We start from the raw sequence: 14,147 nt of genomic DNA, 5'->3' as shown, positions 1-14,147 counted from the left end.
TGAATCATGCGTCATCTCCTGTCTGATAGTATTTCAAAATATCTCCAAAATGTTGAAATAGTATTTCAGATACAGTTTTATTTATGCTGTAGCTCCTTATTTATGTTTTCTTGAGACCTGAGTGATCTGAGTAATGTAAAAAGAATTAGATGAAACAGCTACGAACAATTTATGAAATACCCGAACACTTAACTTTTTAAATATTGCTATTAACAATACAGAAAGTTTATGTTTGCAGAACTGTCCCTTCCAAACTGATCACTATTATGTCTTCTGGTCATGCCACCAAGCTGTCACTGCATGAGCTCCTATACATACCAAAATGGTCCAGTGGAACCACATGAAGGCAGAATAGTAATAGTGAAAAACTCTGTTTTGCTTCTATTTCACCACTAAGAACTACCAAAAATCAAGAGGTTTATCTCATTGCAGACGGCAGGGCTGTTCCCAATGAATGAAGGAACACTGATCTGAAATTTGGGCAAAAAAAACCCAAAACATTGAGAAGTAACAAAAAAGTTCAGCAGCCTTATACTGTACTAATTACATGTGTGCCTAGTGGTTCTCATACTCACATAAACCACAAAAATATGCCTAAGCTGCTCTGTTGTACAGTAAAAATGACGAGCCATGGAAACTGTTAAGATCAAGAGGGTGGGGGGAAGCCCCCCCACATACTTCTGTGTGTAAGCCCCAGCAACCAGAATACGAATCCAGGGGCACAGACAGATTTAACAGCATAGTCTTAAAGTCAAGGCCACTTCTGGCACTGTTGTACACACCAATGATCCTTTTTGCATCTAAACCAGCAAGAACTTTCAGGAAGGCAGGGGCAGCATTTGTTTCAATGCAGGCTCCTGCTCACACCCTTGATTTTCCAGAGGGTTCTGTGCCTTTTGTGACACTGCACTGCGGCACCAGCCAGGGCCTGGCTTATCCCCTTGGCTTTCCTCTGGCAGCTCTCTGGAAAACCCCAAGTACTGGACCAGAGGAGGAGAGGGCTGAGACAACAACTGGTGACATCAATGAACGAACATGAGCCAGCCAGTGTGCCCAGGTGGCCAAGAAGGCCGATGGCACCCTGGCCTGTGTCAGAAATAGTGTGGCCAGCAGGATCCTGTACTTGGCACTGGTGAGGCCGTGAGGCTTGGGGCCCTCAATTCAGGAAGGACATTGAGGTGCTGGAGCGTGGAGAGAAGGGCAGCAAAGCTGAAGGGTCTGGTGCACATGTCCCATGAGGAGCTGCTGAGGGAGCTGGGGCTGTTTAGCCTGGAGGAGGCTCAGATGAGACCTTATCAGTCCCTACAAGCACCAGGAAAGAGGATGCAGCCAGGTCAACTTTTTCTCCCAGGCAACGTGACAGGACAAAAAGAAGTGGCCTCAGGTTGCTCCAGATGTGGCTTAAGTAGGACATTAGGAAGAGTTTCTTCACAGAAAGGGTGATTAGACATGGGAATGGACTGCCCAGGGAGGGGGTAGCCACCCTCGCTGGATGTGATATGGAAAGACTGGACGTTGCAGTCAGTGCCGTGGTCTAGTTGACACGGTGGTGTTCGGTCAGAAGCTGGACTCGATGATCTCAGCGGTCTTTTCCAACCCAGCTCATCCTGTGACCCTGCGTCTCCCCCGCCACCCGAACTTCCCGACGACCGCCCGGACCGGGGGACTCAGAGCCTCACGTTTCCTTCTCTCGCGAGAGCAGCGCGGAAGCTTCGCGAGAGCTGCCCGCGGCCCCGCCTCCCCGGGCGGGGAAGGCGCTCGCTGTGGTTTTTCCTTTTTTCCCGCCGCTGGCGCGCGGAGCCGCCGGGAGCCAACCAGGTAACGGCGCGCGCTCTCCTCGCTCTCCGCCGGGGAGCGACCGCGAGCGCTCCGCCCCCGGGACGGGCCCGCCACAGCCCCCCCGGCCCCGGGCCGCCGCCGGGCGCTCCTCGGGCACTGCCCCGCCTGACCGAGGGAGCCCCGTTCTCTCCGTTTAGGAGGCTCCCGCCGCTCGGGAGAAGCGGCGTGTGGGACATGCCATACCGCTCCTCTGGCGTCCCGGCTGCGGGGTGTGACCCAAGCCTGGCGGGAAGCTCCCAGGTGTTGGTCATGGCAGGATTTCCCAGAGCATCCCTGCGTGTCTATCGAGTGAGTTTTCTGTGCGGTGTTCGTGTACAAGAGGGAAAGGAGAGCAAAGCTGACCGCCGGGCAGTGCAGGAGAGTTGAGTTTGTAGGAGCAGCCGGCGGGGATCAGGGCGCCGTGTGCTCCCCAGGTTCCCCGAGGGGCGGTGTGTCCCGGCGGAACGGTATCAACACCGATAACCAGCCTCGGCGCGTTTATCGGTGCTGATGGATTCCTGGAGGCGATCACTGGTGAAGCCGTCCAAAGCCTGACGGTGCCGGAGGGAGTTGGGTTGTGGAAGAAGAGGGAAATAAATGGACGCTTTTAGGTGGTTCTTGAAAGCGGCAGTCGGCAGGATAGCAGCAAAGCAGGATATGCGGAGAGGGGCTGGCACTGTGCTTCACCCCCAAGCGGCTTCCCGTGCTGGCCCTGCCTGCGAGTGTCCGTACCTCCAGCTCTGGCGTTTTTTCCCCATAAGGACTGGAAAGTGCTTCCTTAGGGCTGGAGACTAAGCCATCACTTTTACACCTGTGCAGCTGCCCAGGCCTGTCAAAGGCTCGACTTGAACACTTCTTGCGGGCCCTGTGTTTTAGGGGAGGTCGAACACCTGCAGGAAGCAATGTATCATCTTGAAGCAGATGAAGCTTAGGAAAATGCCTTGCTCTTTTTTTCCCTATTTGTAGCCGGTTGATGCACTAATAATTTGCAAAAACTTTGAGCGGGTTTTGTGTATTTTTTTTTCTTGCAGTCACCTTGGGGAAAAAAACCCCAAAACAAGTACTACGGACACCATTTATTGTCTAGAGTCAAGTGACTTTTCCATGGGGATGGGTCATCTGACATACTTAAATCTCAAACAGTAAGAGAAAGCAAGCGTTTTCACTGCCCTAGTGCTTGATAGAGAAAAAGCTTGATCCTGAATGTGGCTGCACACAAAGTGGAGCATTTCAGCTGCAAAGATGCAAGCAAATCACTGCTCAACTTCTGTTGAAGACTTGTAGGCATTGCTAATTTCAAAGGGTAATTTTATTTCTTATTAAGGATTTATCTGAAGATAACATTTGCTAACATGAAGCCATATCCTGAAATACCCACTGAATTTGCTATGGACAGAGCAGGTTAAGGCAAATGCTAAAGCTGGCTTCATTAGTGTAACATTTAAATATCTTTATACTATAGAAAACATACAGATCAAGTGTTTCAGTTGAGAATAATGTTTTCTTCCATTATTTTTAGTCCATTGTAAAGACAGCCAGACTGAAAAAAGTGACTTAAAACGGTGCACAGAGAGTGGGTGAGACAGGAGAGTGGAACCAAAGCCTCCAGGCCCTACACTTGGTTACTGACCACTGGACTGAACATTTTGCTGTGGTGAATCTGGGAGACCAGCTAAACCAGTAGCTGCATTCAGATACTCTAAGTTGTTGTTTGAAGGCTTTCAAGATAGGAAATGCAGCTTCCTGACTAATCACAGACCTTGTATCATCTGAACTATAACTTATACCTCAAAAATTGGAGAGCAAATTGTTCCTTCCATTTGGCAGTATAGGCATGGTGGTTTGCTTGCTCAAGTTGCTAATTTAGGAATAGCACAAAATATCCTTACTGCATTTTATATTGCAAGGTCACAGAGATAGCTATGTCCACCTGGTAATGACAGTCCCTGTTCAGAGGTGTTTGTTTAAAACTGACTGCATAAAAATGGGGAAAACTTAGAATGTCCAGTTTCACACAGAGGGAACTGAAGGACAGAGATTACAGGAGTATTTCAGTATTGGACACCTAGTGCCAGTAGAATTGAATCTTGAGCCTTGGCTCAGAGCCAGATCTGAGTACCATGCTTCCTCTGTAGTTTGCCTGAGGGCATCATCTCTGTAAAAAAACCCTTCAAAACAAGTGAGAATTGTGGATAAGAATATCCTAAATTTTGTAGGCAGTCAAGCTTCTAAGACAGAGCTAGCTGACTTTGATTGTTCTTCTCAAATATTAATGTTTTGGAGATTTATAGATTTTTGTGATTACTCTCAATTATTTATTTTTTTCATCAGGGAATGGGAATCATTTAATATAGAATTGTGAACACTTCAAGGGGATGCGAGCTTTTCTTTGCAAAAGCATGTCATTTGAATCCAAGTTTATATAAAGGATGTATCTAGACAAATCCATCTCTGATAAAACTTTTGACAAGTGCTTTTGCTGACAGCCAGAATTTGTCACTATGGCTTACTTTTGGAAAACAGGAATTTGGTATAACTCTAGATAAGAAAAAAATAAAGACTCTTAAGTGTTTTAATCTAATTTTAAGTTGATTGCTTTTTAAGGGGAGGAAAATTCTGTTAGTTTATAATGACCTGCAGCAAAATACTTAGCAGTGTTGAAGTTTTCAGGGTGACTGTCGGCGTGAAAGTATAAAAATGTATATCCTCAGCAAGGATAGACAGTAAACTTTGCATTTCATCCATGGCTACAAGTTATGCTCTGATAAATTCAAATGTAAGTGTTTTCCTTCTGTTGTTACAGACGTACACCCCTCTTTGGAAACAGTTTCATAACTATGTAATTTAAAATAAAAAGTTTGAGAGTGAGCCTGTTCTGCAAGTCAAAGAAGCTTGGAGCAGGAAAAAGCAAGATGAATGCATCTGGAGGAAGCTGTGGCAGCCCTAGTTCTGCAGAGCCTACAGGAGATTTCTTCAAAGAGCTGTGGTCCAAACTGAAGGAATGTCATGATAAAGAAGTGCAAGGTAAATCATTGAAGGTTGGGTTTCAGGTTAAAGTTGGTGTTTGTCAGTTACCACAGGAAAACTTTGAACCAAAATACTCTGCGTGGAACTAAATAGATTTTTAATGTTTTCAGTTATGCAGAAAGTTGTACCCGATGATTACAAATGATCCTTAGAGATTGACCGCCTAAACCTGGTTTAACAGGATTAAACTATCAACACACATAAATGATTTGCTAAGTTAGTGAAGAAAAAGTAACACAATGTTACATGGAGTCTCTGCTTGCCTACAAAATCTCTGTGTTACTTTAATGGAATGTGATTCAAATTTCCAAACCATGTATTCAATGGATTCTTTTATTTTGCTTTTTGCTTTAGTTGCTTCAGATGCATTACAAGTATTTGCATTGTTTATTTCCCTTAACTTGTGCAAAATCACACTGCAGATTAATGTTACTGAAGTGAAAATTATTTCTTTAGATTTTAGTGTTCTAAATTTTCTCAGCAAAATTTGTAATGTTTTTATAATATGATTAATCTTACATTATGTGACTTGTAATAACAATTTTACTACAGATTGGCTGTTAGTGTCTGTTCATTCTTCAGTAACTCAGAAAAGATGAATTATTGCACTATATGTATTGTTATTGTAATATTGTTTTACAAGGAGTATTCATAAGGGCTTTTTGCTAAAAACATTAAGTTAATGTTTTGTTCTGCTAGTCTAGTCACATGATCCATTCTTTTTGGAATTAAAGCAGTATTAGACTGTGTCTTCTAAAGTTTATCTTTATGTATGAAATAGTATATATAGTAGGTGGAAATAAAAGTGAGTGAGTTTTTGTGATTTAAGAGCTGTAGTTCTGCAAGGGGATCTTTATCCAGAGCATTTCAGTGGCCTTGGTTGTTTCTACCAGCCTCAAAACAGTTTCAGGTCTGTCCATTTTGGCCCAGTTATACCATCACTTCTTGGTTTCAAAAACTCTTGGAGATTGTTTTATAATTAATAGATGTTCCATGCCTCCTACTGAAAGCCTTGATTCAATTATTTGCAGCACTAGGCCGTGACACTTTGTTGTTGATTATTAAAAAGAAACAGACCAAACAAGCAACCAAAAAGCATATACCAATATGGCAAATGGAAAAAAACTATAGCAGACAGTAGCATTTCTTTACATTAACATATGGGCTATAATTTTACCCAAAAAATTAACTTTTTTTAATGATTATTTTTTTAATTGTTGATGGTTCTTTTTGGAGTGGGTGTGATGTCAACCACAGATAAACGCGGAAGTACTGACAGAATGGGATCTGGCAATCTATGGCATGTCTGAACAACAAAAACTTAACAAACAAAAAGCTCTGATGTAGAGACTTGTGTTAAGTGACCCTTTCTCTAGTTTCTTGGGGTGTACAGCACGTGATTTTCAAGTTTGGGTTTTCTTTATGCAAGCAAGATACTCTTTAGAATGCATGCAGGGTGTGGCCAGGTAATTTTGCCACCAGGCAGTCTTTTTCATGCCTAGCCCTTTGTCAGTATGTCCCACACTGTGTTAGGTAAAATTAGGTCTTCCATGATAACATCAAAGACATGCCCGAAGGATAGTTAATTTTTTCAGAAGGTGGGGATCCTCTTATAGAAAATGGTACTGGAAGATATTTTAGAAACATCAAACACAGACTTGCCTAGACTTTGCTTGTTTCTGAAGTCTATAAATAAGAATTAAAATTGACTCATGAGTTTCCAATCTGAATGTCAGCAAAAATTATTTTAAAGGTGGTAAAAGGTGGATTAAGGGAAAGTTAGTAGTTGTTGAAAAAGTTTCTTTCATGTACAATGTACTGAACACTGAAATGGTGGAATTCGTATTTAAAATGACCATATTTAAAATTACATGGTCAGACATGCTGTGCAAGTTATATCTATAGAATGTAGACTGAAAAATACTTCAAACTGATGCAGTTTGAAAGGGATTTTATTGAATTTTGATATTACTATATTGTAAGGGGTGTGATTTTTCACCATTGTGTAAAGAAATCCAATTTCTTTTTCTTTTAAACTGGTCGCTTCCAAAAAGATCCAAATTTTGGCCTTCTTCAGCCAAAAATAGCTATTATTTAACTTAAAGTCATCATGAAACAATGGGTAGGACACCTACATCCCAGTTTCCAAAGATGTTTGGTATGGTCAGTGTCAGTTGACTCTTCATGGAGTTCAGAAGCACTCAACAACTCAAAATAATGGTCATTAAAACTCTTTGCTTTTATTTCCTATGTGTGGGATACTTCTATAATACCCAGAAGATTCAAAGGAATTTAATAAGGCTTTTTGTAAACTGATTTATTTCTACAGGTAGTAATTCTTACCTCTTGCTTGAAATAATTATATAGATGCTTGCTGCACATGGATTGAGATGGTTTCTGAGGATTAATTTAAATCTAAAACTCTAAAAATATCTACCAGCATAGAGATGTGCAGTGTTTTATGTACAAGAATGGTCTAGGTTTTTTAGTTATTGCTTACCTCTTGAAAAGCAGAAGATATCAATGGACAAAAAACTGTAGTCATAGAAGGAGAGACACTTATGAGGAAAGCAATCTCATTGCTAGATTGCTGTAGGAAAGGAAATGGCTGGAAGTTCCTCAAAAGTAAATAATTATAGAAAACAGAGCTGTAAGGGATTTTAGGAGGTCATCTAGTCCATCTCTGTACCCTTGAGGTAGGATTATGTCTGTGTTATTGCTGACAGTAGCTTGTCCAACTTGTTTCAAGAAATCTTCAGTGATAAAGATTTTGTGGTCTTCCCAGGCACTGTCAGCTTTAAGGAAGTGCATTTAATGCTTTTGAAAATTCATCAGAGCAGAAATTATCATAGCCATTAACTGAAATATTACAGCTGTATAGTCTAATCAAATAGCAAGTTTCATAAAATAGTTTAAATAATCTGCCTTATGGTAGTTTAAAGAAAGTCTCTGTTGCTTTAATAGGTGTAAAGTGTCATTTGCTAATGCACTTAAAAGCTTTAGGTAATGTAGATTTATATAGTCTACAGCTTGTCTATTCCATAAAAATATTGTGCAAAAGATAAAATTGAATTGGGAAGGGACATAGTGTAGTTCCACAGAGTTTTATGTACTCTCTATGTTAAATAAGGAAATGTGAAAAAGCAAAGCTCCTTAAATGAGCATGCTTAAAAATTCTCAATGCTCTGGAAAAGCAAAAGGAAGAGACTACAGCAGATGTAGAAATTCAAGGCTCTTGGATAAATGTAACAGGCGGGTTTCCTGCCTTCTCATTGCAGTCATTTGAACTAAGAAAAAATGCAACCTTTAAGTAACTAGTTTAGTTCCTCCTGAATTCAGGTGAGAGGGGAGATAGTGTTACCTGTAGCACAGTACTGGGCCTTTTGAGCCCTGCCTCTTCAATTGGTCGCTCTGGTTGCCAAAGTTACAATCCTAAATACTTGCTGAACAGACTACCTGTTCATACAGGAGATGCATTGTTGTGCAGCTTCATTCCTTCCGATGGGCGTGGAGCAGCTTTAAAGCAAGCTTTATAGGGGTTCTAATTGCAGATGCCTAATTGACTTGATGAATAGCAACTGCTTAAAAAAATAAACCCTCTTTCTGTGCTGATCTGCATGATAGAACATAACTTCTCACAGGTGCTGAACACTTGGAGATAAAAGAAATCTTGTTATATTTCCTAACAATTTTTTTAAGTAGTCTGTCTGCATTTTTAACTCATCGTCTCACTGGCATCTTGTAGCAAGTATGGGTTCACTGAGTCTGTGGCTGGCTTGACATTTTAAGTGGCCTGAGGAGTGAACCTTCTCAAGCAATTAATTTTTCCCTTAGAACTGTTCCTAGTTGAGTGTGGTAGTGGAGAAGAAATAGTCTGTTAGCTGCCTTAACCTACATTTTCTATAGTGAGATGTAGTAGTATCAGCTCTGTATTTAGGCTAAAATTCAAAATAGTCTGAAGTTTTCTTACAAGTGTTCTGGTTTTACAAGTTTATCCTGCTATCCTAAATGCAAGAGGGCTTACAAGACACCTAATGTTCAACCCAAAGTTGGTAGCAACCTTTCATAGTTAGAAGAAAATAACCGTACTAGGAGATGTTATTTTCTGATGTGATATGAAAATTTCTCTTGGATTTCTGTTTAAGAAACTGTTCTGTCATGGGGGTCTGATTATTTCTGCTTATTTGGAATAGGAATGACCAGCTTGTGTGGGGGTAATATCACATAAAATTCCATAGCGCTGTGTCCTGCTTGTTAAATTGTTTTGTGCACAAATATCTTCTTGTCTCTGTGCACATACAAATGCCCCCAAAACCTTGCCAGCAGATTGGTTGGACAGTCCCCTGGGCTGTCAGCTGGCCACTCCTGCTGAGACCATCAGTTGTATTTGAAAACATTTTTCCTTCTGCTCAGAATATAGAGTTAGGAGCATGGTACTCTAAGGGGCAGAAAGGCCACAGATGAAATATCATTCTTCAATTCATCTTCAGGTAGTCCAAGGAAGCTTTGACTGAGAGAGTCTGCTAGCATATCTCCAAATAAGGATCTTGTCCTTCTATGCTTTAAAGCCTTGAATCACATATTTTTAATGTTTCCTTTATGCATATACGCTGTAAAGCATTTCTCAGTTCAGTCATTAGGTGTTTCATTTCCAGTGTTGTATTATGAATTTATGTGCACACAGAACATATTTTATGCTACTTCTGTGGGCATAGTCAATGAAAATATATTGACAGTGCTGGCTATTCATATGTGGTTATTTCACAAAGGTGTTTGTTTACTTGTGTAAGTGGAAATCTATGTGTTTGCTTAAGTTCTTATTTCCTGGAGATCACAATGACTATTTGTTTTCAAGATCCTGTAGAACACACTCAAAAAGTCCAGAAGGAACCTTTTTCTCTCCAGATTAGTGACATTTTTTGTCTCTCTTTGCAGATAACAGAGGCAAATGGGGAGTTGATTTATTGTCTCACTCATTTTTCAGAATTCTATAACATGTAATTTCTTCTTTCCACTTTTCAGGCTTACAGCTGAAAATATCTAAGTTGAAAAAGGAAAGATGCTTGTAAGTACTCATCCTAATGATATAATTTATTAAAGGAGAGTCAGAATCCCATTAATGGACTGCAATTCTTGTAAGATCAATTAAGGTTTCATGGAATCTTCCTTTAGATGTGTAAAAAAACTCTGCTTACTTTAATAATTCAGCTAAAGTTCTCTGAAGATGTACAGAGCTCTTTAGAAGGTATGTTATTTCTTAAGTATAATTCATAAATTAAGTAGCTGCTCATTTTTAATCTGAAATGATGAAATTATCTATTGCTTTTGATATTAGCCTGCTGTATCATAAGTTGCTTACATGTTTTGGAATCTTAAATTGATTAGTCAGTTTTCTAGATGAGAAATATTATCAGTGCTGTCACTGAACAAATACCAAATAGGTTAGTCATTGTTTGTTGGAATCTTTCTACAGCTGCCACATTGTGGATACAGTACTGTTACATAGGAGGTCTTGTTCTCCTTGCTGCATCTGAATACATGGGGTTTAGTATTTCAAACTTGGTAATCAGCTGACAATGAGCACCTTATTTTGTATCCCACTCCAGCATTGGAGCTAATGACTTGTAAACCCTAGGTCAGAGACCAGCCATTATGCAGGGCCTTCATAGCCAGAGACGTCTGTCATGTTTATCAGGTGCACTGGAATTTTAAGGAAAGAAAACCCAACCAAGAGCTGAGTTGCTTCTGTTGTTTTGCTGTCTTCATGGGGCATTTTACAAGGTTTAGATGAAAGGCGTGTAGTATTAGTGTATATTAATATCTTACTTATTTATTGCAAATGGCCATATACCATAGAATGACTTACAATTAACTAGAAACAATTTTTAAATTTGCTATTTTAAGCCTCCTGTGAGTGGCATAAACAGAAAAAATGAGGGGATTTTTTGTGGTTTTAGTTTTTTGTTGGAGGGATTTTTTTATGTCCTAAACATCAGGAAAATACAATCTGCTTTTGTCAGACTTCAAATTTTGCCATGGCCTGGCTGTACTTGGTTAGTGAACTGAAGTAAGAGAACTTTAACATTTTGTGCTTCTCAAGTAAAAGTATAAGCCTTAAATGGTCCCTCATGCTGTTTGCATGTAGCTGTTTTATAGGTTGATTATGCAGTTGGAATGGCACATGTGGGTCTGTGTGATAGTACAGAAAAATAAAGCATCTGTAATTAAATTTAAAGATTATTTAAATATGCTTGTAATTGTACACTGTAGAAGCTTTCAGCTGTCCCATTCACTTTATAACCTATGATTGCTAGTTTCTTGAACTGCTGTAATGTCATTCTAGCTTTTACCTGAACAAAAATCAGACATAACAGAAGATCACCTGTATTATGAATTAGAAACTAGCTGCATCTTTCCTCTGTCATTTGCAAATTATTATTAATCAGAAGCACTAGCTTCGTGTATCTTCAACATAATATTTGTGCTGATGATAATCACATTTCCCAAAGATATGAAAGAAATATGCCAGAGTAAATTCTCTAGTGAAAAAGTAATTACTGCAATTTAAAGCTAGAACTAATTCTTCCTCTTCTTCTTTTCAGGGATGCAGAGAGGCTTGAAGAGTTCTATACTAAGAACCAACAGCTCAGAGAACAGCAAAAAGCACTTCATGACACTATCAAGGTTTTAGAAGACAGGTGAAGTAGTGTCTTCTGGCTTTTGAGTTTGCTGAATTTTGCTTTTGCAGAATAACTCTGGATACTTTGCAAGTTTTGGTGTGGGATTTTTTTTTTTTTCCCTAGTAAGCCAGTCCTTTTCTAATGCAATCCAAATAGTGTTTTAAAAAGAAAGGTGTAGAATTTGCATTTTTCTAACTGAGGAACAATAAATAAATATATAAGATAGATATTTATTTATCTATCTCATCTATGTAATTAAACATAAAATCAATAATGAATATAAATAAATAATTTCTGTTGTATTGTTTTTTTCAAAGCGCTTAGCTTGTTTAGTTCAGTTTCAGTAGAAGTTAGAACAGAGCAGCTTGGGAGGCAAACAGATATTTTAAGGTTTGTTCTTTTGTATCCATCTTTGTATAGCTAAATTTTATACTGATCAAGATGTAATACAAGTACAAAACCCAAAGGCTATAATATGTTGTGAAACTAATGACATAACTCACTAGGAAATGTTTCAGATTTGAGGAGGTCTTTTTTGCCAATTGCCTGATTTGCCTAAATTTGATCACAGGCTCAGTCTGTTACCTTCTTTTGGACTTAGGCGTTCTCCTCACCTTTTGATCCATTCTGCCTTTTCCTTATTTGTTCCTGTTTAATCTGGTACAGCAAGAACAAGACTAATAGCCATGAAATTACAGTGCATTTTTTTCATCTTTAAAAACTATACCTGTTTTGGAAAGTATATGGTAAATTTGCTTTTTTTAATAGGCTCTCAGAAACTTTCTGGGAACAGGAGATCATTACATGGTAAATGGTTTTCCACTATTCCTGTGTTACCTCAAATTTTGAGCTGTGATACTCTACTTTTACTTTCAACTCCATTTCTCTGTGAAAGGCATTAGGGATAAGCTTGTAGCCATGCAGATAATAAACTTTCATACCATGTAAGTAGAGAGGCATTCATGGTGTGGATGGATCTTTCTAATCCCTTGGCAGATGAATTACTCACATTGTGAAAAATAAAATCAGTATTTCAACTGATTTAATACCAGGAAATTATAATGCTGTGTTAGTTACACATTCAGATAAGCTAGTATGAAAAGGCATTTTAGTACTTTACTCCTGCCATAATTCCACAATATTAAAACACCAATAAACAAGTATAGTTTTTACTTCCAGTATTCAGCTGTGAAATTGGAAAGTTACATAGTTTGTTTAGTTGGGAATTTTTAATACTTGATGTAGTAGCATCAGCAGTGCAGAACTTTTGACTAACTGGTTTCTTATTTAGCAGGCAAAAGAGAGTCTGGTTTTCACTTTGGTATTACTGTTAGCTTTTTGCTGTGTACCAGAAATAAATACATTCCGTTTATCAACTATAAAATGAACACATATTTCATTGCATGAATGAATGTGTCAGGTAAGATGGAGTGATTCTAACCAGTCCTTTTCTGATCATGAATGTGTATTAAACAGCTAATCTAAACTATTAGAGACAGTGGAGTCAACGCCTCTCATGAACTTTTGGATCCACTTCAAGTTATTGGTGCTTAGATAAAGGGTTTCACATTTGCTTGGCAGTTGTTACAGAGTGAAATTACTATTTGTCCTTTTTATTTTATTATTTTGCTTAGTGACAGTACATATCCTTCTTAGATGAGGTAGGAATTCTATTTACTGAAGTGATTTGCTTATTTGTATTTTCTTGAATGACCTTTACATAAAATGGTGATTTATATCCAACAGTATTTTTAGTAGGATGCCTTACAAAGGATTTCAGTGCCAAGGTATAGCATGCTCCACTTTATTATATGAAGTAATGTGTGTTGTTTTAGAAGTATCCAGTACCTACAATCATTTATGCAAATGTTAGAGCATATAGTATTAGATAGTTCAGAAATCTCAAAACATTGTTATGTGAACATATAAAACCACAGTACTTAGTGGTGTTCTGCATAATTGTTAGAATTTTTCTGGTTTTCATTGTTCAAAAGGTCTGTTAAACATTGGTATCTGCTTCATGCATGGCAATATTTTTTTAACAGAAGGACCTTTTTCTCTTCATTTTACTGTAGATTAAGAGCGGGGTTATGTGATCGCTGTGCTGTAACCGAAGAACATATGAGAAAGAAGCAGCAAGAGTTTGAAAATATCCGGCAGCAGAATCTCAAACTTATAACTGAGCTTAGTGAGTTTTATCCCCAAGCCTGAAAACAAAACATGCTATTTTTTAAACTAGTTCTCCAGCAATTCCTGTAATTTGATATAATTTATATGTGGTGTGTTTAGTAAGCCCAAAATGTTCAGTCAGGGGATACTTAACTGTACAGTCTGAAAATATCTAACATACCAATGACTAGTCATTTGACCCACCTTCTTAGATTGAAGTGCTGATACTGAAAGTGAACTGACGTGGAAAATCTTACACTGTAAAGTAGCTACTTTAGATAAAATGTGACTGCTTCTGTTTATTCCTACAGCTAGAATGATTGCCAGCTTTCCTAAGAAAATCCAGACTTCAAAAGGAGCTTGTGATTGCAAAGTATCAAGTTCAGACAGAAGTGGGTCCAGCTTGTGTCCTGTAGTTGGTCTTGGACTTTAACTGCAGTAAACCCATAACTG

General features: G+C 38.9%; 1 protein-coding gene across 1 annotated transcript in view; it reads left to right on the top strand.

Moving 5' to 3' along the window:
- Positions 1-4,730: 4,730 nt before the first annotated feature.
- The window catches only part of RBBP8 (RB binding protein 8, endonuclease), a gene marked incomplete at both ends in the record, with an annotated part of 29,504 nt that continues 20,087 nt past the window's right edge, over positions 4,731-14,147 (top strand). The window contains 4 exons of the mRNA XM_084211498.1: positions 4,731-4,842; positions 9,868-9,910; positions 11,448-11,543; positions 13,601-13,713. Of these exons, the coding sequence (XP_084067624.1) occupies positions 4,731-4,842; positions 9,868-9,910; positions 11,448-11,543; positions 13,601-13,713 (364 nt within the window). The remainder of the gene's footprint in view (positions 4,843-9,867; positions 9,911-11,447; positions 11,544-13,600; positions 13,714-14,147) is intronic.

This window comes from Fringilla coelebs (assembly GCF_963513975.1).
Source record: "Fringilla coelebs genome assembly, chromosome: 1".
Classification (NCBI taxonomy): Eukaryota; Metazoa; Chordata; class Aves; order Passeriformes; family Fringillidae; genus Fringilla; species Fringilla coelebs.
The sequence above is the reverse complement of the archived record's forward strand: the minus strand, read 5'-3'. Positions and strand labels throughout refer to the sequence as shown.